The sequence below is a fragment of the Mustela nigripes genome, chromosome 6, assembly GCF_022355385.1.
Source record: "Mustela nigripes isolate SB6536 chromosome 6, MUSNIG.SB6536, whole genome shotgun sequence".
Lineage (NCBI taxonomy): Eukaryota > Metazoa > Chordata > Mammalia > Carnivora > Mustelidae > Mustela > Mustela nigripes.
In genome coordinates, this window is record NC_081562.1 from 28,589,879 (window position 1) to 28,614,504 (window position 24,626).

Sequence of the window (24,626 nt, forward strand, 5' to 3'; positions counted from 1 at the left end):
TAGACCAGATTTTATTTGACTGTGGCCTGACTTGTGTTGAGTGAGCCCTGAGAATTCCAATAGGGCTTATCATCCTAACAAGTTTGCAAATGATGTGAATATATAATATACTGTCTCAATCCAGACCCCAAATTCAAGCAGGCAGATTCAAATTACATTCAAATTTCTTTTCCTAAGTAAAGAGCTGTACGTAATCCGTTACGTACCTTTCAAAGACATTTCAGTGTTCTGCTTCCTAACAAGAAATGAAAGGTTTTTTTGTTGTTGTTTTTGTTATATATATATATATATATATATATATATATATATATATACACACACACACACACACACACATACACACACACACAACAAAGTATATATATATATATATAATTTACACTCACTCTACTGTGGGGCATTTCAGAAGATAACGCAGTACCCAGGTTTTGCAACTCTTCTAAACCTTTCGTTTGTTTCTAGGTTCCTTGGCTGTGAAAATACATGAGATAAATCATGAAGGCCACCATCATCTTCCTCCTGCTTGCACAAGTTTCCTGGGCTGGGCCGTTCCAACAGAGAGGCTTGTTTGACTTTATGCTAGAAGATGAGGCTTCTGGGATAGGCCCAGAAGAGGACCCCGGTGTGGAGTCTGCCCTAGAGCCTCTAGGACCTATGTGTCCCTTCCGCTGTCAGTGTCACCTGCGAGTTGTCCAGTGTTCTGATCTGGGTGAGTAGGTGCGGGCTCTCTCTACCTGTCTTGCTTCACTCACAGGAATCGCTTCCTGGTGAGGTTAGCATTTTCCCTTTTCATCTCTGCAGTTCCAAATGTGAGAGACAGCGCCACCTATGGAGAAGTGCAGGAAGCTGGCTAGCATAGCAAGAAGGAGCTTTGAAGTTAGATCTTTTTCTTTCTTTTTTAAATTGGGACTCCATCACCTTTGCAAATCACTTAAAAAAAAAAATCTTTCTGAACTTCATAGTCCCATTTATGTAAAATGAAATTTTGAGCCAAATAATGTCTCCTGTTCCACGATTCAAAAGGGATGGTTTATTTTAATTCCGTGATTTGCTTTCAAGAAATGTTAGATGTTAAAACCTGGGTGATGTCTCTACTCTTGGCTTAGCCCAGATAACAGAGTTCGAACATTACTAAATTGTAAAGTATGCAGAGTTATCAGAAGCAAAACAAGTAAAGTTTTAGAACAAAACATTATCTTTCAAGTACCAAAATACTCCCCTAATCTCTGGGTCTTGGTTTTGCCTTTACCTTTGGCATTTTGTAATCTCGCTGTTTATATTCTTTAGAAAGTTTCAAAGCAATCTTTACAACTAAGATATGGTGTAAATATTCAATATAATCACAGGACATTTATCTTTAGTCTAACACAGTATACAGCTTGATTTATCACGTTTGAAGAAAAATCTGGTCTGGGAATTCCAAGAGCAATACACTCAAAAGATAAATCTCCAGAAAGTTTGAGGCCCCAGCAGATGGGCCAAAGGGAATGAATATAGTTGATGTGACAGTTGATTTGCATCTCTCTCTCTCTCTCTCTCTCATTTTAGTTCATTTTCTTATAAGGGAAAAGCAAAAGAACCAAAAATCCTCACAGAATGACTCTTGTCATGGTGTAATTCCTAATAGAAGAAACTCCATAGTGTAGTCGGGTACTTCTTCTTCTTTTTTTTTTTTTTTTTTATTTTAGTAGGGTACTTCTTTTGGGAACCCTGTATCTATTCAGAACATGGTCTCTCTAGCAGTATTTTACAGGAAAATTTGCCACTAGCCTCTACAGTTGGAATAAACTACATGCTAAAACCCAGGAAAACATAAATCATGTTAGATAGTAACAACTCAAAATCAAACATTCAGGACAGCTTTTTAAATGCAGACATATTATAAAGCCATTTAACACCGGGTGGGGGCAAGTGTGTAGAAAGGCTTTGAAAAGGCTACAGGATAATTTCACAAGATTCATTCATTCATTCAACAAATATATTGAGATCCCACAATGGGTCAGATCTCTTGTAGGCCCTGGCAAGGAAGGAGTGAGGAGGACAAATATGGTCCTTGTCAGTCTGATATATTGGTGGTGATTATTTCTCTTTTGAATTGTATATTTTCTACAAGGGGGATTAGATCACTCTCAAGTTCTACAGAAACTGTTGTAAGCATTTGGATATTACCTGCATTTCTAGTATAGGCAGGAGAACCATGCAGTTGAAAATATCTGCACATTGGAATCACCATATGATGGATAGACTGGGGGTAAACTTAAAAAAAATTATTGAAATGGCCAAGTTCCTAAGAAAATGTGAATCCAATGAAATCTCATTTTGCCTCTGGAAACAAGGTTAAAGGGATCCATGATTATTTCCACCACATATATTGCCAACAATGACCAGCTGATATTTTTAAGGAGGAAAGAGTTGGTTTTATTTTCCATAAATATAGTTTGCTCATATAATAAATTATAAAACTTGAGTCTGATAAAAGCCTATGAGATAGTTTTCCAGTTGACTCTCATAAAAAAAGGCCTAAGCCTATTGCTCAAAACTAAACAGAAAAATCCAGTCTCCAGAAATGTCAAGTTCATTGACTTGGGTGTCTCATGACTTGGTTTCCTTGATGTCCTTGTTATTATTTTATTTCATTTATGTGTTTGTTTTTGGATGAGGACGTTTTCTACATGTTACCTTTTATCTAAGAGCCCAGAGTGCATAGCATTCCTTGAAAAGGCTGACTGACCCTATATACCAAGGACATAGCAAAGATTATACTAATGATTTCTTTTGGGAAATCCTACCGCATGAAGGGAACTAAGTTTCTATGAGTAGTAGTCTCATCTAAGTTACTTGTAGTTTTTATTAAATTCGTATTTAAATATATTATGGAAGGTTTTGATCAGATATTTCTAAAACAGAAAATACATCTTGAAAAGGAAGAATAATGTTTGTCTTTGAAGAAAACACTCTATTGACACTCTCCACTACCATCAAACTTCTCAGTTTATGTTCTTGGCATTCTTCGGAGCCTTGACATCTTCATCTGAAGAAAGATCACAGCCAACCTTAGATATTCTATTATTTGTGTCTGGTGCCTGGCTCACAGTGGACTCTCAACATATATTTTATATGTGGTGACTGTATGGAGTAAAAGGTGGAAGATATGTAGAAAATAACAAGGAAGGAGAAATAGCCAATCTTATTCATCGTAAAGACATGTAGTTTATTTTTTTTTTGTTTTTAGTTATTTAGTGATCTGAACATGAAACTTGAGTTATTTTAATAGAAAAGAAAATGTTATGAACTTTGGAATGAGAAAAGTGAATACTTAACCTTATCAAGGGCTAATGTTTTATTAAGGATCATCCTTGCCAGAGCTTTTAATGAGCAGAGGGGAGCTACAGAGTTGAAGGACAGTAGTCCATTGCCATCTTATAACTAAACAATATTTAATAAAAGCAAACAATTCTTACTAAAATGTTTGATTATTTTTGCTGCTAAGAAGAATTTTTGGCAAAGTTAAACAACATCAAATTTTTAAGCAGTTCTACATCAAAGCTAAAAAGTAAAAACTGTGTAATTGGAATTGAATAATTAACCCATAGGAAAATTTGAGGTGTTCAAGAAGATACATGGACTGTTTTAGTTCTCCTCATTCCAATTTATCAGAGTAGCTTTATGTATGTTTTTCTCTAGCATGGGGGATTGAGAAAATATATATATTTTCACCTGTCAAAGAAAGTAATAAATACTGCATAGATACTGGCCAAGTTGTTTGGCTAAATTTGTTGTAATTTAGGTTGCCGTTTGAGCCATAACTAAATGAGATCCCTGTTTTCTCTCTCTCTCTCTCTCTCTTTTTTAATCTATCCTCTTGAGACATAAAGCAGTTTCCTCTTAAATGTAGAAATTATAAAACAAATAAATGTAAGATTAAGAAATTCAACAATCTATGGGTTACCTTAAAATAATAAGCCTACAATGTAAGTCATTCTTGCCAAATATTTTTGAAGTGTCTTAATATTGATCTTGTGAGTGAATGATGTTTTGTGTACTGTTTTGAAGGAAAACAGTTCCCTTAGTTAGATGTGTACTCTTTGGCTCAAGTGTTACTAGGTAACCATTCATCTTTGGCTCAAGTGTTACCAGGTAGCATTATTTTGTACTGACTTCCATCTTGTTGCTAAAAGGCAGATCAACCCTGGTAGGTGAAATAAGCCCAAGCATTGTTTTTTGACTGTTCTTCCAAATTAAAGTAATAGTTACTGATACATTTCTTTAAAAAAATTTTTTTTTTAAAGTGGTGCCTGGATGGCTCAGTGGGTTAAGCCTCTGCCTTCAGCTCCAGGTCCTGGGATAGAGCCCTGCATCAGGCTCCTTGCTCAGCAGGGAGCCTGCTTCCCTCTCTCTCGCTCTCTGCCTGTCTCTCTGCCTACTTGTGATCTCTCTCTGTCAAATAAATAAATAAAATCTTAAAAAAAATTTTTTTTAAAGATTTATTTGAGGGAGACGGAGAGTAGGGGGAAAGACAGAGGCAGAGGGAGAGCAAGAATCCTCAAGTAGACTCTATACGAAACTTGGAACCCAGTGCAAAGCTCATTCTCAAGACCCTTGAGATCGTGACCTGAGCCAAAATCAAGACTCAGATGCTTAACCTGCTGAGCCACCCAGGAAACCCTTGATGAATTTCAAAAGAATTTAAATAGCTTTTAAAATGATTTAATAGTTGCAAGAACTTGGGTTTTGCAGTTCAACATCTCTGAACTCAAGTCCTGCTTTACATTGAAACTTCCACTGGATAAATAGGAATATAACATTTCATTAGGTAAGAATAGAAAATATTGATAAGAGTGTCTACCATACTGTTCTATTTAGTTTACCGTTTCAGACAAAGTTGGCTAGTGACATGAGGTTATTCCTCATAATGTTCTTTTATTTTTCTTTGAGAATCTCTGAGAAGAGGATGGCCTATAGAGTTGAATACAAAGTAGCACCTTCTCTCCCCTCTGTCTTGAATAGGACCACACCCCCTCCAACTATAAATAGACACGTATTAGAAAATTGTACAATTATCAAGCAATTCAGCCTTCTCCAAACACCATTCCTTTGAACAAAATGGGTTAGGTGAAATAGACAACAGTGAAACATTTGTATATTTTATAATCATAAATGATTCACAACCCACATATTTGGCTCTCCAGAGATGATGTTGGAAGATGTAACATTTTATTTTGCCATGTAAAAGCAGTGCAAATCACTACTGGTTCCTAAAATGTACTTCATATGGCAAAGGATATTTTTGATTTAAAAATACCTTAACAAAAAAAAAAAAAAAAAGAAAGAAAGAAAGAAAAAGAAAAACCCACCACCCTTTACACTGCATAGAGTTTGTATTCTTCTTTTTAATCATTTTGCTTCAACTGGTGAAAATTTTGTTCAGTAGCCACCCCTTGGGACGGACAGATTTCTTATCTGGGGAAACTGGTTTTCCAGAAGCAAATTTTATATGTGAACTATTAGACTTCCTCTGTGAAATCAACTCCGAAGAATAAATTAGGGCTATTTTGTAGAGGGGCAGAGAGAATGCCGGAAGCTCAGTTGCTTTTATAGTTTGTATCTGGCTCTGCCGCAGCAGGGACGTAGGGTGACCCTCATTAGGAGTCTCAGATGCATCAAAAGGGTGTGCCTAAGACGTGGTGAGGGAAGGAGCTGTGTGCAGAGGATGCCCAGTGGGTTTCCTAAATGCATATTGGGTAGTGTGGAGCGTGGCAGATCATTAGACACAGCAGGAAGAATTCTCATGTGACCCAGATGGCCAACGTTCCTGACACCAGGGGTTAAAGATGGGGAGGAGGAAGAGAGGAGTCAGAGAAAGCCAAAGGAAGCATCTGTCTTCTTGACCTGACTGAGAGCTGACATATCCCTGGTTTCCTTCTGAGTCCCAGGAGGGAGAGAACAGCAGCTGTGTGGGATCAGGGCATTTGATCAGACTGCAGCTGTGAGGCATTCTCTTCTGGATGATCCTCCTGGCTCCAGGAGACAGGATGGGGACAGGTTGTGAGAATATCAATTCCCTGGGTAAAAGAAATGCAGGAGACCTTCTAATATGAAGTTTTCTCCTTCAAAGAGTAGCAAAAAGATTATATAATTCCCTTAAAAATAAGGATAAAGAAGAACTAATCCGGTTTTCAATCCAGTCTTAGTAAAAGGAGAAAGCCCTCTAGAGCTCTCTAGCAACTACAGGATGACACTCAGGATTCAATAAACCCTTGACTTAGTCTGCAGATTGCTTTGAGGTGATCTCTGCAGCTTGTCTACGTCTGTGGGTTCGCTGTAATCGATATTTGCCTTGATTATTCTGTGTTACTCAAATATATAGTATATAATCATGATTCAGTCTATTTTATTTATCTATTTATATATTTACTTTCTCTACCAGAAGGGAAGCATAGTGAGAACTTATTCTTGTATATCCTCTACTTAATAAAATACCTTCTGCTTGGTGGATAGTCCAACATCAAGAAATGTCTGATGATTAAGTGAACATATCCAGGACCTAGTGCTGTCAAGCTGGGAAAAAGAGGGAACATGGCTAAGTGGGAATTAAGAGTCATGGAGCTGTGGTACACAGTATTTTTGCTTTTCTTTGTTTATTCATTTGTTTTGTTTGAGGGTGACCATACGTAGAACCAGAAAGGTTCAACCTTCCTTGGGCTTTTTTGAAAAAAGAACTGAACTGAAGGGGGGAAAACTCCTATTTCTGAAAGCTGATCCAACTGCTACCACAATCAAATTGCCATTTTTAAGAGGGAAATAAGGGAACATGCCTGCCTTGAGCAGAGGAAAGGGTTTTGATGGAGCCGGGGCTCCCAACATGTCATGTCATGTGCCAAATACTGAAGTGTATCACCACTGTCCTAATTATTAAATTGAAGACAGCATTATAAAAAATATTATTGGAAACCAACAAGAATAAATCTTGGAGTTTGGACCCCTGCCACCGAACAGAGGGGAAAAGAAAGCATCATGTCTTAGGACAACCTGGCCTTTGTCCAACATGATGTTTACCAGATTGTTGACATTTGCTAGCAGAACCATGCTATTCATCACTGGGACAACTTGAAAAAAAAAAAAAGTATAATTCTCAAAGACTTTATTTCAGAAATGATTTTCTGGTAACATCTTGAGTAAAATTTTATTTACTTCAATAAATAATCCTATTTTTAAAAAGATAAATTTCCATTTACAGATTTTGGGGGGACAAATAAATAATTCAGACTAGTCTTGGAAATAATGCATTTAAATGGAAAATATAGAGTTATATTAAAGGATACTCACTGAAAAATAATTATATTTAGAAAACCACTCTGCTCCTGTTACAATTGCTGAATTCATTTTATCTCAAAACTTGGCGACTAAAAAAAAGATAATTTTATTTTGCTCATTATTTAAGTACAAGAAATTTGAGCAGATCTCAGAAAGGCTGTTCTCGCTTGGGGTCTCTCAGGCATCGCAGTCAAGTGTTGGCTGGGGCCATGGCCATGGGGAGTCTAGCCTAGGCTCCACACCCAAGACAGCTCACTCTTGTAGCTGGAGTTGGTGCTGCTGTTCCCTGTGAGCTCAGCTGTTCTGTCAGCTGGAGTGTTTCACGTGGCCTCTGCAGCAGGGTGGTCTCAACTTACACAGGCTTTTTTACATAGCCCTTAGCCCCTGGCTGCCCCCCAGAGCAAGTGTCCCAGAAGAACTGGGTAGCAGCTGTACAGCCTTTTCTGACCTAGACTCCAAAGTCATGCTGTGTGTCTCTTCTGGCCCATTCCATTAGGTCATAGAGACATTATATCCCAAATTCCACAAGAGGAGAATTTGACCTCATCTTTTGGTGGGGTTGGGACTAGTTTGTATTGAATATTGGGACCAGGATGGGAGATACAATTAATACCATCTTTGGAAAATGCAATTATCTCCATATGTATATAAAATGGATACATATACATTTATAATGAGAAACACAGGCATAAATTGTATAATATATAGAAGGTCCACAGATATTACACATCCCTGTGAAGGTCATTATTTAACAGTTGCAAACTACTTAAGAGGTCAAATCAATTATATGCACATTAATTTACAACTTTATTTCATAGTTACTTAAACTTTGTACTTTGTACTTAAAGATTGTAAGAAAGGCATTGAATCATATCTCGATGGCTTTCTTTCTGTTGTAGAATATCTTTTTTTGAAGCGACTTTTACCTGGCTAATCAATATTTCACTTAAAATGCTTATCTTACTTCCCATATAATTTGGGAATGACTATAAAATTCATTAGTTTCAATAACAGTGACTTAGTTAAAATCATATATAGTTAATAAGATCATATACACAGACAGAATTTAAGTTTTTTTATTTAAAAGCTAAAGGTAAAAATATACTTAAGTTTGAGTATTAATGGTTACTAATGGTTTCATACTCTTTGAGGACTTGTTTCAGTTCAAATGAACAATTTTCAACTGAAATAAAGTTTTTAATCACCTTGAAAGCACCTTTAGCTCTAGTATTTCTACCCTGGTCTACTTCATGCTCAGCATTTTCACATGAAGAGATGGCGTCAAGGGAATGCTAAGGTAAATGTTCTTAGTTATCTCTGGTTAGTGTCTGAGTTGATCTGAACTCAAAGCCCCTCTGATTCTAAAGATGATAATGCTGACCAAAAAAAAAAAAAAAAAAAAACCCAGCATAAACAAAGACTGATAGTTTACAAAGTCGCCAAGAGAGCATACCATTTGCCACTATTAAACTAGAGTTAAATGGACCAGAACAGCTTTAGGGAAGCTTAACAATTTGTCGGGGAATGTATGCTTGCTAAACGAGGGGTGACCAGCCAAAGGCAGAGCTTGGTAGACAAGCTCTTTAGAGACCCTGAACTTCGTGGGAACAATGACGGAGGCAACAAGACCACCAAGGGTCTAGTAGGAAGAGCCAACCCAGGAATAAGAGCTTTAAATGAAAAGTCTGTATGTGATCCGTGGGCAGAGCAGATTTCAGCTTTTGGGATAATATGCATTATAATTATGTTATCCAGGAAAATAACAACCACTTTGTCACAGATTTATAGACTAAATAATCAGCAAGATAATCGGAGCTGCACCCTTTCATCTCTGTACTGATGATACTTCCAGGGAGGTAATGGAGGGCCTGCTCTGCATTCTGGTAGGAGATTATTTTGTAGAACAATAGAACAACTTACTGAATTCTCATGAAAATTCTGTGAAAGATGCAACAAAACCGAGGAGGCCTAGACAGCGGAAGCAACTTGTTTGGGGATGTTAAGGAGCAAGAAGAGGAACCAGGATGAAAATTCAAATACCAATCTTATTTAAGAATTGTAGAAACATTTAAAAATATACAAAACCTGCAAAACGAGGGGTGCCTGGGTGGCTCAATGGTTTGAACTTCTGCCTTCGGCTCTGGTCATGATCCCGGAATCTCTGGATGGAGTCCCATGTGGGGCTCCCTGCTCTGCGGGGAGTCTGCTTCTCCCGCTCCCACTCCCCCTGCTCAAGCGCTGTCTGTCAAATAAATAAATGAAATCTTAAAAAAAGAAACAAACAAACAAACAAACAAACCTGCAAAATGAGAGACTCTGGTGCACTCGTCACCCAGCTCTCAACATGGAACAACTAATGCCAGTATTTTTCTATGTATCTCCACCCACCTTCCCCCTTCCATTTTATTTAGAAGCAAATTCCAGATGTCACGTTATTTTATCCAACAATATATCCATACATTTCTCTGAGAGATGAAAGCTCTTAATTAATACAATCATAACTATCAGAACACATCTAAAATGTAAAATTATTTAATATCAAATATTCATTCTGAGTACACATTTTCAATTATCTCATAAATATTAGAAACAGTTTATTTTACAGTTCCTGTGAATTAGGATCTGAATGAAGTACACATATTGCAATCATTTAAATAGTTTTTAAGTCTCTTTTAAGCTATACATTTGGAAAACTTATATTTCTTTACTTACAGTTTCTTTGCAGTTTATCTGCTGAATTGTTGCATTTCCTCTTCCCTTCTGGTAACCACGAGTTTATTTTCTGTAATTAAGAGTTTGTGTCTTTATTTGTCTCTCTCTTCTTTTGTTCCCCTTTACATGTTTGTTTGTTTCTTAAATTCCAACCAGTGAGTTCAATCATGTGTTTGTCTTTCTCTGACTGAATTATTTCACTTAGCATTACGCTCTCTAGCGCCATCCATTTCATTTCAAATGGCAAGATTTCACTCTTTTTAATGGATGAATAATATTCTATTATATCTATATCTGTATGATATAAAAATATCTATATCTATTTATCTATCTATATAGATAGATATCAGATCTTCTTAATCGGTGAACACCTGTGCTGCTTCCATATCTTGGCTATTGCAAATAATGCTGTTATAAACACGGAGGTGTATATATCTCTTTGAATTTGTGTTCTTGTATTTTTTGGGTAAATACCCAGTAGTGTGATTTTTGGATCATAAGGTAGTTCTATTTTTTAATTTTTTGAGGAATGTCCATACTGTCTTCCACATTAGTTGCCTCAGTTTGCGTGCCCACCAACAGGGCAAGAAGGTTCCTTTTTCTCCACATCTTCACGAATGCATGTTTTTTCTTGTGTTGTTGATTTTCGCTGTTCTGTTAGGTGATAAGGTAATAGCTCATGATTTTAATTTGCATTTACCTGATGATGAGTGATGTTGAGAATCTTTTCTTTTCTTCTCTTTCCTTTAATATTTTATTTATTTATTTGACAGAGAGAGACACTGTGACAAAGGGAATACAAGCAAGGGGAGGGGGAGAGGGAGAAGCAGACTTCTTGCTGAGCAGGGAGTCCAATGTGGGACTCGATCCCAGGACTCTGGGATCATGACCTGAGCTGAAGGCAGACCCTTAAAGACTGCCACCCAAGCGCCTTGAGAATCTTTTCATGTGTCTGTTGGTCATCTGGATGTCTTCTTTGGAGAAATATCTGTTTATATATTCTGTCCATTTTTAAATTAGCATAGTTGAATCCATTTCTTTAGCAGACTGAAGCATGTACCTTTAACTGTTTCTTCTAAATTGGGAGTTACATCTAGAGGCTTAACCAGATTCAATATTCATTATTTGCTTGATTATTTTTGACAATACTTATACATAAATGAGGGTCTGTTTCTCCATCCAAAGGTTTATAATTGGTCTCTTCCCATGCGAAATACATGGCATACTGAGAAACTGTACCATTGGATCAGTTATCATGTGGGACGAGAAAGATAGTATCATTCAGACACATGTAGCCAAAAGTTCCTCACAAATATGTCAAAGACACAGAAGACATTGAGAGAAATTTTCAGATGCAGATAATGGAGATGACATATTTGATGGTAATATTTATTCCTAAAATATTTCTGGCCAACCAAGAAACAGAAGGAAAATTATTATTATTATAGCCAGTTGTATTCAAGTACTTCCAAGGAAAGTAAGAACCATTATGAAAGCAGGATCTGAAAAGAGGATTGTACCAAAACATAGCAGGAAAGATCTTGAAGCCATGACCATGAACTTTTCACCATGGGACAGCAGGACAGACTATAATTTTAAAACTAATCAATCAGTTGGGGTTCCTGGGTGGCTCAGTGGGTTAAAGCCTCTGCCTTCAGCTCAGGTCGTGATCTCAGGGTCCTGGGATGGAGCCCCGCATCAGGCTCTCTGCTCAGCGGGGAACCTGCTTCCTCCCTCTCTCTCTGCCTGCTTCTCTGCCTACTTGTGATCTCTCTCTCTCTCTCTCTCTCTCTGTGTTAAATAAATAAATCTTAAAAAAAACTAATCAATCAAAAAGATACCTTTATATATGAAGCGGTAAGACCACAACTCTCATGAAATATAGTCATTTGTCCCAGCTCTTCCAGAACTTACAGAAAAGAAAGAAAACTAAAGTGCAGGACAATACTTCATGAGCTTATATACAAACAGGAGTTTGGCAGGGGCTGTGTGGTCACCATTGTCTGGTGTGGTTAGGATGAATATTGTAGAGGAGGGGGTAAAGGGGTTGTTAGAGCACTTTTAAGAGTTGTGAGAATGAAGCTTGAAGGAAATGAGTGGGTGGAATATTCCGTGAAACAGAAATGATAAGAACAAAAGCAAAAACGAATAGTTAAGAATAAGCATAGTATGTTCAAGGAACAGTCTAGATCAACTTCTTTTAAAAAAAATACAAACTGTGTACAAGTACATATGGTATGTTGCATAGTTCTAGAGTGAGGTCTCATACCATCTTGTTCTTGGTTTAGATTAAACATGAGAAACCTTAGTGAAGTCATATAATTTCTCTCTTTTTTTTTTAATAGAAGTTTTTTTGCTTTTGTTTTTGCTTTTAATATTTTATTTATTTATTTGACAGAGAGAAAGAGAGATCACAAGTAGGCAGAGAGACAGGCAGAGAGAGAGAGGGAAACAAGCTCCCTGCTAAGCAGAGAATCTGATGCAGGGCTTGATCCCAGGACCCCGAGATCATGACCTGAGCCAAGGCAGAGGATTTAACCCACTGAGCCACCCAGGCAACCCAAAGTCATATAATTTCATTTGATTTCTGTTTCTTTACCCATAAAAGGGAGTATTGGACTAGTTTAGAAGTTCTTTAATTTCTGGGACCAGTGAGATTGTTTGAATGTTGAACAAGTTAATTTCTTATAAGGTGAAAACCAAATTCAACAAAATAACAACAACCTGGCATCTGCTTATTATAATGATTTTTAAGAAGATATATTTAATACAGAAGCAGAAGCTAGTTTCAGAAATGTGTGTATCCATGTATGTGAGTATGTGTCTATATGTAATTTATATTAAAACTAACTTCATTGTACTCATTTGTTTTTCTAATTTTGATATAGACTGATAAGAACCTCATTATAGAGTCCATCTGATCAGCATTTGGAATCATAGACTAGCTGTTACTTAATCGTCCTTCCCTTTGTGACATTCTAAGAACTCATAACTAGGATAATGTCTCTGTTTTACTCTGCCTGTAGTTGCTGGAAAAACTAGTCGACAGTGCAATGCCCTGGCTAGACCTTAAATGTAACAGTATGTTCTTGCATCTGATGTCAGAATAAATACAAAGTTTTATAAAAATATGAATATGTAAAATCCCTGAGATGGATATAAATTTATTAGTAACTCAGAGAAGATAGTAGGGTTATGATTTTAATCATTAAAATGACTTTCTAAGCATTAAAATGTGAAGATTCCAAGCTTTAAGATTTTTTTATGCTAAGTCTTCCAAAAAAATAATGTATACAATTCACCACAAGACATTCCTAAAATTCTAGAAGGACAACATAACCAAAATTGTTAGCCAAGCAGATATATCATTTTTTCCCTCCACAACTGAAATTTATCTGCGCTTTAGGCTTGAACAAATGTTAAAAGAGTCACTGGGATTTAAGTTCAATAATGTATAAAAGTGAGCATAAGTGGAAATTAAAACTTTGACAAAGAAGCCCATGGAGTAATAAAGAAATGTAGGCAGTTAACTTTTTTTTTTTTTTTTTTTCTCAAATGAAAGGCAATGTGTCTTTACTTGGTTGGAGAACACTAATTATCAAAGATTTGGCAGAAGACTGCCACTCCTAATTGCATGAAATTATCAAACTGACATTTCTGAAAATGGCAGTGATCATTACTGCATAATGCCGTTAAAAATCCTCCTACAAGATAGCTGTTTATCACCGAAAACACTTCACTCTTGTCATTTCTCTGTGAACTGTTTCTGTAGTAAGTTCTTGGAATATATTTATGTATGTTTAGAATCACATGCATTTTGATATTTAAATTTATAATAACCGTTGATCTCTGAATTGGATACTAGTTTTTTTTTCCCCCACTATCAACAGAGTCATGTGAGTAAAAAAGTTATTTGCAGAGAACTTAGAAGGTAGGTGATTTCAGATACACTTTCTGTAATTTTCATGGAGGACTTGAAGACAGCACGATGACTACCATGATAATTGAACAGCACACACTTACATAAGGTTCAAAATTGAAAAGACATCTTTCCAACATAACAATTGCATTCCCTGTTACAGTTTTCCTTTTAATTGAAAGCTGTAGATTAATTGTATTTTCTACAGGGATGTGGGCAATTTCTGTCTTGGTCATGCTGCGTTCTCAGAACCTGATAAACTGATGATGTCTAGGAGGTATTCTATTGGCTTTGTTGAGTGAATGAAAGAATTTCAGCTTCAAGTACGATGGAGAGGTGGAAAAACTTTTCTGATGTATGTTATGCAATCTCAAATACAGAAAAGATCACATGAATTTGATAGAATTTTAATAGAATATCAAATTTCTGCTTAACTTCCTACATCAATATGAAACAAAGCCAATGGAAGAAACAGAAGCATTTTGAATGTACCCCTCTGGCAATGGTAGGTTAGGTCAGATGGATCTTCAGTGATTTGGCTAAAGCTCTTCTCTACTAAATGGTACATTTATGTAGAAAGGCATAAATTTAGAAATCACATGCACTTAACACTGATCCAAGGAATTATTTTCTAAAACAAGAACAATGAGGTAACACCTTAATGTGCCCTGAGAATTTTCAGCCACTCTCTTACAAAATATGAATTTTAGTTTTACACAGCAAAGTAATTACATGGGAAAAATAATGTGGTCAGTGTATAATTTTAAAAAATACATAGAGCATTTGACTTCTTTGGAAAGAATAAAGCAGATATTTTAAATTATAGTCGATGTAATTCCTAGAAGAAGAAAAATATGATAGTAGTAAAACTTTCATTGCAACATTGATTTTTTTGTGAGCACATCCTTTGTGATTCTGTGGTCCTGTGTCCCTCTTACTGACTGCATTATTTCTTTTACTGTCACACAAGGTCTGGAAAAAGTGCCAAAAGATCTTCCCCCTGACACTACGCTGCTTGACTTGCAAAACAACAAAATAACCGAAATCAAAGATGGGGACTTCAAGAACCTGAAGAACCTTCATGTAAGAGTTCTGTGTTTGTTTGTTTGTTTTTGAGTTGTAACAAGATCTGACTCACAGGATTCTTCAAAACAAGGCTCGGAGTACTATATGGTAATAAATAAGCATAGAGGCATTTATTAAATCCTCTATTTAGGGGGTGAGAGGGGAGCAAAGCATCATATTCATTAACCCCTAAAAAAAATCAGCCAATTTTCTTACATTTACCCCATAGATCTTTGGTCTTTGTATCCTCAAAAATACTTCATATCTTAGTCTTCTCTTACGTTTCATGAATTTAAGTCTTTATCTTCCTAGGTAGATTCCAGAGATTCCATTTCAATATTGGAGCAAAATACAAAATGGATTACTGAACTTAGTATTAGTTTATCTCTTTGGTCTTCTTTCATTAGTTTTCTAAGAGGTGCCAATGTTGTAAAGGCTCAAAGATTAGCACCAAGAGAAAAAGGGATAGCCATCTGTAGTTTACTTAGTAAATATAATTCTATCTTCAAATATCTATATATCTATAGCTTGCTTTGTATTTAGAACTTTGCTTATTGCATTCTTATCTGTATCTGTGCTTTAATTGTGATTTTTACTTACCTCTACTCTATTATGTCACACATCCAGTCTACCAAACAGGATTCCAGCAGAAAATTGGTGGCACTCTCGAAAGTGTTCACAGAGAAGGCATTACTGAAGGGATGATTTGCAGAGGGATATAGGAACCAACGAAGCATTATGAAACACCCAAGCCCACCTTGAAAGAGGTGGGGAGCCGTAGTCTTACCTCCTTATTTCCTGTCTGTGTCTCCTATAGGTGAACTTAACTGGGGGCCAGGGTCAAGATCATCTGGGTAAGGTAGTCCCCAGAGTTTATCTTCCCAGGACACAAAGGAAACTCACAAAGAACGAAGAATGAGTATAACTATAGTTGGGAGAGGGTGTGTGGTAAATGGAGGATGACCAACCCTGTCAAATAGGGTTCAGCATTGCTAAGGAAGCCTTCTGTCCGAGTAAGTGCATTGTCTTTTCAGGTAGGGGATCAGAATCCTAATAAACTGTATGCTCTAATCCAGCTCTCTACCTGTGAGATAAATAGAAAGTAGTTTCCCCTCAGAATATCATTGCACATTTAGTATAAATAAGCCAACCTTCAATGTCCAAAATAAATACTGCAAGTCTCACTGTCTCTGTATTCTACTCTGGTAGACCACTCTTGAAATATTAAGTATGGTCCTGGGCAAGACATTTAAGGAGGGCATTAACTGTTGAGTATCCACAGAATGGTTATCATGAGGATAAAGAATTTGGAAACCATGTCTGATAGGCAGAATTGACAGAGATATGGATGCCCAAACTGAGTGAAAGAGGTCATGAGTGACAATTTTGAAGGGCCATGCTGGAAAAGAGAAATTGAATTTACTTGCTTCAACTGTAAGATGACGGAATTGTCCTCTTGACAATTGAGTGGAAATTTCAGGGAAGCAGAGTTTTGCTCAACATTAGAAATACAATGTATAGGGGGCACCTGGGTGGTTCAGTCATTAGGTCTCTGCCTTCGGCTCAGGTCATGATCCCAGGGTCCTGGGATCAAGTCCCGCATCGGGCTCCCCGCAGTGGGAAGCCTGCTTCTCCCTCTCCCACTCCCCCTGCTTGTGTTTCCCTCTCTCGTTGTGCCTCTCTCTGTCAAATAAATAAAATCTTTTAAAAAAATGCAATGTATAGTGTTAGAAGTTTCCGAAAACAATGGAGAGAGTTGTTTAGTTATGATTGACCTGTATGTAGAGATAAGTTTATAGGTTCTTATGATGAATAGCAGAGAAATACATTTTTAAGGTTGGGAGTATAAACAGAAAACTCTAATTTCAGATTCATTTAGTTCTTGTAACCATTATAGAAAATAATTGAAGGGATTTATAGTAAGAATAGGCAATACATGTAAATATAAAAATAAGACATCTGGCTGGTATGCTTTAGAATAAGAAATATAGATTCAAGGGAAATAATGTAATGTAAAATAAACTGGTCATCTTATGTTACAGAACTAATATAATCAGGACAGGATTTAAATAGAATTTTCTGACAGCTAGAGTGAGAAAAGCAATAAACACCCACTAGGTGAAAATATACCATATTCTTAGAAGGTTGTAAAGATTTTTTCCTTAAGATTTTAAGATTCTCTGTGGAACAATTAATATAAACAAAAGTGGCAAATAAAATGGCATAGTCAGTTTATCTCCAACCATAGGAGACCAATGTAATGTAAGTAGTGAATGCTCTCAGACAGATCAGACATATCCTACATCAGGTGACCAGTATGTGAGAGAATATGGGACAAACGGCTTTTTAGAGGGTTAGCAGAATTTTGAAAGGATGAGAAGGAAAAGAGGGTTTTTCTCTACAAAAGGAAAGGAAAGAAGAAAATAAGCAGATAGGAGGTGGCTAGAGTGAAAGACAGGCTAGAAAAAGTGAGGATAAGGCTTGAGCTAGAGATTTCAAATCTTGAACCAGTGGGATCCATCTTCACTGTTAAGATGCCAGGCCTGAGTCTCAACCCACCCTTTCTCTGCCTCCATGGTATGCTTTCCCTGGGAGTGGGACAATGGTGATACCATTAATAATTTTATTATTAAGGTTTGTCATTGACTATTTAAACTATCACCGGATCTGTTAAAAGATTAATTAAGAAAAACTTAATATTATTTTCAATGAACTAAAATTTAAAACTTCATTTTATTTTTATAAGTTTACCCTAAAGCTAATTTTTTTAAGGGAGGAAAATTCTCTTACTCTAATCCTAACTTTCTATATTGTTAAGTATAATCTAAATAATTTATTTAAACTCTGCATGTCCTTAAATAAAAGATATCTGTTTCTGTGACACTGTCATTAAATCTGGCATTTGTAATAATATGTTCTTTCTTTTCCATGTTTCTTTCTCTGTATGCTTTAGGCAACTACCATCTTAGCAATCTCTTTCTTTCTACTTCAAAGTATACATGGAAGAGAGAAAGCGTTTATTAGAGCTTCCAACTCTTCAGAGGATGTTAAACAGCTAGTTTTCTCTTACTCTTTCATTCATGATAGTTTCTATCCTTGTTATTATGCAAATAAACATTATAATTTCAGCCAGGAAAGCCACACTTGAATGAAAAGGAGGACGAGAAGTGAAACTTCAGCAACGATTAAAATAGAAAGGATTTGACAGAACGCTTCCTCTCTTCTCAATAGTTTTATCATTTTAGACTCTGTGTCACATGATGAGTAGTACATACTGTGCAAGAATAGTTTTATACTCGTATGTAATCAAAAAACACAGTTATCCTGTGAAATAATGGAAAATTAAATATTATAGTGCCAACATTTAATATATTTCCTTTGAATTCATGCTTAAAAAATCTAGTCAGGGAGGTTTTTTTAACTAAAAATAAAATATTGTTAAAGATTGAGTAGTAGTAAACACTTGTCTAGCAATTACTATATACTAGGCTTAATACCTATACACACTCACTTACTAATTTTCACAACCATTCTTTTGAGGTGGACACTCTTAATAACGCCTTTATACAGAAGAGGACATCCAGGTACAGAAAGGTTACTTAGTCACGCACTATAAGTCATGCATGTTCATTGTCACTCACAAATAAGAGCCAAATGTTGAGACTGAAACTCAGGAGCACTGTGAATTGAGTCCGTTAATTGCCTATAAATATGATAGTAACCATACAATTCCTTAAAACCATACCTGATGCAATATAAACCACATATAAGTGACTTTGGAGAAAACTACATCATATTAAGCCAGGTTTCAAGATTATTTTCTTCCAATTTTATTGAACTATAATTGCCATACAGCAGTGTGTTAAGTTTAAAGATGTATAGCATAATGACTTCATATATTGCAAAATGATCACCATAATAAGTTTAGTTAACATCCACCATATATAATATTATATATATATAATATACACACATACAATATACATATAAAACATTTTTTTCTTTTCATATATATATATGAAAAAGAAACAAACATTTTTTCTTTTCATATTTTTTTCATATTCTTTTCATATTTTTCATATATATGAAAAGAAAAAAATGTTTTTTTCCTTGTGAGGAGAACTTTTAGGGCTTACTCTCTTAGCAACCTTCAATTATATATACCATGCCACAATGTTGGCTGTAGTCATCATGTTGTACCTTACCTCCCCTGTCCTTATACACTTTATAACTGCAAGTTTGTTTCTTTTGATCTCCTTCTTGGATGAAGGTGGCGAAAATGTTTTTATTCCTGCTTTCACTCATTTCCATTGCCAGTCGCCTTCTTCATCACCTCTCCCCTACCTCCCAGGCTAGATCCCTTTTTCTTTAGTTACCAAAGAAGTAGGTCATCCTGGTTTTTGAGGCTGTGCTTCAATTTTATCTCTTCTCCTCAGACTTCTATCCCATCTTTGCAAAGTCATGATAAACTGATTCTGCTTGTCTTTTACCTTTTCCTTTCTTCTCTGTTTTTACTTTTATTTGAATTTGTTTTATGCAGAATTGACTCGCAGGCCACAAATTTTTGTTTCTTCAGTATCTTCTGGGATATCTTTTTCCTCTGTGCAACTGCCTCTTCTGGTTTAAGATCTTTCTGCTTTTTCAGTGAGGATCCTCTCAGTGCGGCAGGGAGAGCTCCTGCAGGGAGGGGTTCATCGGCCGTGAGTCTTATCAATTCAACACTGCATCTCGGGAGCTTTGTTCCCTGGGATGTGCTCAATGACCAAAGAATCTACAATTCTTAAGTTTAGCAATACTCTCTGCATTTTTAAGCATGTGCAGTAAGAATTTAGTACTCTTTTTGGGCCATCTGTGTCCAAGAGTGACTGTTTGGCCAGGGGCTCACCTACCAACTCCACCATTGTAGGGACCAGGTGGCACACATGGCTTTCCCAAAGTGACATCCTTCAGATACTTGGTGGCTTTTCCGATATGCATGCTCTTGATGGCTTAGGCAGTTTCATGTGCGTTCTTAAAGCAAACACAAAGATTTGAACATCCTGATTTGTGTGATCTTATAGGATTTTCTGGGCCAAGTCAATAGTGAACCATATTTGGAGATCACCTTGGGCTGTTTACAGGAAGAGCTTTCTGCTTTTCATCAGCTCATCTCCTAAAGAATACCTGAGGTTCACCTTTGACTCTTTCTTTGGTTTAGCTGGTCTTTTGCATTAGCCAATGGAATTAGTTTTCTTTTGTTTTCCCATCTCAACATCTTGTCATTGCCTGTTATAATTGTAAGGGTGCTTTCTTAAATACATACCACTGTGTCTTTTTGGCACTAATATCAACCATCTTTAAGCAATACTGTATATACGCAATTAACTTTTTTTCACCTGTGGATTTTTCTTTAAGGTGGTTTTATTAAAGCATGGGGACAGGACCAATGGCAGAAAGAGCTGCCTTACCTATGTGAAATTCTAATTCATATAGGTCTTGAGATTTTACCTCATTATGACTAAAATTTACAGAGTTTATTTATGTTACAAATTTTTTTAAAATTTGAGAGTAGGAATGTTGCCATTTGAAAGGTGCTTTGCAAATAAATCTATATACATTATCATGTATGCCCTGTAGATGCTATTATTATTCTCACTGTACTGAAGAAATAATTGGGGCAAATGTCACACAACCCCCAAGACTTAATAGCAGACACTACGGTGGCATGCTCACAGGTAGAGACATCATCTAGTTATTATCTAGTTTAAAAAAGACGATATTTTATTAGCGGAAATGGCAGATAATAGATCATCAGGGTGATTCTTCATACTAGGTTTTGATATTTAACATAAAATAATCAGATTTTCAGACCATGTTGAATGCATTGAATGATATCTAGCTTTCAGAGTTGTCTTTCATAGATAGCAATAGAAGATCTCCTCTTGCTTCATGATTAAGCATCTGCCACTTTGGGTGTCTTTCAATGATGCGAGTCCTCTTAAACCTCTCCTCTGGCTCTAGCTTTTACTAATTTCCTGGACATTTTACTGGTTAGTATTAATTTCCTATGACCTTAACTCTCATGTGTTTTTTTAATTTTCTGTAATATTCATTGGAATTTCCTGGGGTTTTGTTTTAATCAACCCATCATCTTTTAGGATTAGCTGAAAAACTATTACTTAGAAGGAATTTTAGTTAGTCAAGTAATGTGAACTCCATGAGCATATACATGTGTTAACTAACCAGCTGTTACCTTCAGAAAGTATTCCTGCATTTCTGAATCTGGAAGTTCTCATTGTTTTCTTTTTTTGTTCCTGTGCTTTTCATATATGCACATAAATCCACTATAATTGAAAATGAGGTTTCTTAGACCATACTCAAATGATTCTGAATTCCTTAGGATTAATTGATAAGAAGATTTAGTATAATAAGAAGCATGGTTCTATAGACATACATATCACTGGAAGAGAAAGAGGTATCCAAAAATAAGCTCAGCAATAGCTATACATATACCAGTAATGAATGAGAAGCAATTTTGCAGAAACAAAAATTTGAGAATTACCAAATATATTAGCACATTTGGTTACATAAAACCTTTATATGTAAAAAGGACAAAAACAGAAGAAAAATATATTTAAGCTCTGCATTTCATATTAATTACATCTTTATTTTCTGTAGACCAATTATTAAAATATATTAAAACTTACTAAAATGAGTAGTATTGTGATCAGGTAATCCTTTCTCTCCAAAAAGTACAGAAAACAGTAGCAGAACAAAAGGAAATTCATTTAACCTTTCAAGTGACAAAGAAATGCAAAGAAATTATAATGAGGTACAACATGGTGTACTAATTTGACAAACTTTTTGAAAAAAATAGATCTAAATTTATAAGGCTGCAAGAAAGCACAAAAATTTTACTCTTTTACGTTGCTGTGGTAATATAAATTGATGTCACCGTTTGGTACTAGAATTCATGGCAGCAGTCAATGAAGATGGATTTTAGGCTGGGAGATGGATGCACTGGACTCTTTTCTGGTATCTCGGGTTACTCTTGTAGTTTCAATCTTTAGAAGTATTAACTGTTTAAAAATTAAGTGTCTATCTATGTATCTATATTATAACCTATAACCTATATCTCATCACCTTTATTCCTGATGCTCCTGATGTTCAGATCCTCATACACTTCTTAAGTGAAAGAGTCACGTTTGCTTAATTTTTTCTGATTTCTTGCAATATATATAATATTTGACTTTTTTCCCTAATTTCTTGCTATATATATATATATAGAGAGAGAGAGAGAGAGAGAGAGTTGAAATTAAAGTGTCGTTTTTGTTCATTATCTATAGACGTTGATTCTTGTCAACAACAAAATTAACAAAATCAGCCCTGGAGCATTCACACCTTTGTTGAAATTGGAACGGCTTTATCTATCCAAGAATCATCTGAAGGAATTGCCAGAAAAAATGCCCAAAACTCTTCAGGAGCTGCGTGCCCATGAGAATGAGATCACCAAAGTGCGGAAAGCTGTGTTCAATGGACTGAACCAGATGATCGTCATAGGTACAGATATTCTTAAAACTCTAAGGCCAGGATTGAAGGTCCTCCTTAGAAGATTCCAAGTAAGCTATAGCTGCAGGAGGTAGACCAGCCAGAGCTTACATATCTTTAGCCTGTAGGAGTAACAGTAGCAAAATCGGCAGAAATGAGATTTGGAATCGTACCTTACAATGTTTTTGTGTCTCGTCCTCGAGGATCTGAGAATGTGGAGAAGTTCTAGGGCCAAAGTCACCCTACTGTATGCCCAAGATATGAGATGGAATTAGGTAGTGATTGATTAGAGATATGTGGGGATACCTTTCCATCATGGGAATTGCTTCTATTCTGAACATCTGTAAATCACTCACTTTAAACAATGTGTTCTAACGTTTTGCTCCATGTGTGGTAAAAATGATGATTTTATAATTGGCTTACAAGATGCTAATATTTCAAATTATTTCATATTTTAATTCATCTCAGGAAAGTAATAACACCATAATAAGTGTGACTTATTATCATGTGTTTTTGTTGATTTCTGTGCAATCCTGTATATGTACTTTAAATAATCTTCTTGTTATTGTTTTCATCACTATTGCTTTTTCCATAAATTTTTTTCTTATTGTGTTTGTTGTTTGTTTTAAAAAAAGAAAATTTTGCCTCAGTTTGATATCCCTTTGAAGAGTGTATCCTTTAATTTCTCTTTGGTTTCTCAGTCAAGTTGTTATCAACCCTAATTTCTCTTAAAATCCTTAAAATCTTAAAAAATTGAAGCAGACCCTACTCTGATTTGCAATATCCTAATGTTGTCTGCTAAAGCTTTGTATTTATTGCATTTATAGAACTGGGCACCAACCCACTGAAGAGCTCGGGAATTGAAAATGGAGCCTTCCAGGGAATGAAGAAGCTGTCCTATATCCGCATTGCTGACACCAATATAACTGCCATCCCTCAAGGTGAAAGAAAACTCTCTAAAGCAGTCTGAACAACTAAATCTTAAAACTTTAACATTTAAAAAAAATTGTTTTGGAAATTTAAATGGTGACTGAAGTAGCCAATGTTATTGCTGGTAAATTGTTTACCCTTGGAAGTGGTTTTTTTTTTTTTTTGAGCCTAGATGACTCCTGGGCCATCAAGGCCCACAGTAGAGATGGCTAGACCCTTCTACCTATTAAGTCTCTTCTAAGATATAACAACACACAATGATTTCATGTTAAATAATTGTGATAAAAGAGAAGAATTGTGATAAGACAAATGTACAATTATTTAAAAAACAGAATGCCTTAGTGGCATTAAAAAAGAAGATACATGATGTACCTTGAGCCAATTTTTACTTGAGTCTGCAATCTTTTAGTGAATTCCTTTCCATCATAGGACATCTCAGGCCTTATGAGTAAGAGCAGCCACAGAGGTCATGCTCTTATATGATAGTGCCTGTTGTATGTTGTAGAGTGGGGATTTTGGTCTGTATGGTTGAGTTCAGTTTGTCCCTAATTGGCTCTAAGGCCTTGGACAAGTTTATTCAATACTTATGCCTCAATTTCTTTATTTTTAAAAATATTTAAAATATTTTAAATATTTTTAAGATATTTAAAATATTTTGTTTATTTATTTGACAGAGAGAGAAAGCATAAGTAGGCAGAGCAGGAGGCAGAGAGAGAGGGTGAAGCAGGCTCTCCACTGAGCAGGGAGCCCTATGAAGAGCTCGATTCCAGGACCCTGGGATCATGACCTGAGTCAAAGGCAGCCACTTAACCAACTGAGCCACTCAGGTGCCCCTGCCTCAATTTCTTTATTCATGAATGTGTAATAGCATTAGTTTGTCTTAAAATTAAATAACTAATTAGAGAAATATCTGGTATTCAAATAAGTAGTAAATTAATATTACCTTTTATTATTTCTTAAAATTATTTTGACACTCATTTTGCTTAGGCAAAGTACCAAACACCAGAGACAGGACAATGAATAGGGTCTATTACCTGACTTCAAGGAGCTTATCACCAGAGCAAAGCCAGACAGGTCAGCAGCAGTCATCACAGGGCCTCATGCTAAGGGTTCCCTGGGGGAGGCAAGGAAGCCAATCTTTGTGAATCATAAAAGAAAT

The 24,626-nt window shown here is 35.9% G+C and overlaps 1 protein-coding gene across 2 annotated transcripts in view; it reads left to right on the plus strand.

Annotated features, from left to right (window-relative positions):
• The window catches only part of DCN (decorin), a 42,081-nt gene that overhangs the window by 3,826 nt on the left and 13,629 nt on the right, over positions 1 to 24,626 (plus strand). For both annotated transcript variants that reach the window (XM_059402361.1, XM_059402362.1), the window contains exons 2-5: positions 463 to 709; positions 14,916 to 15,028; positions 22,336 to 22,549; positions 23,365 to 23,478. In XM_059402361.1, the coding sequence (XP_059258344.1) occupies positions 496 to 709; positions 14,916 to 15,028; positions 22,336 to 22,549; positions 23,365 to 23,478 (655 nt within the window). In that variant the 5' untranslated portion in view covers positions 463 to 495. The remainder of the gene's footprint in view (positions 1 to 462; positions 710 to 14,915; positions 15,029 to 22,335; positions 22,550 to 23,364; positions 23,479 to 24,626) is intronic.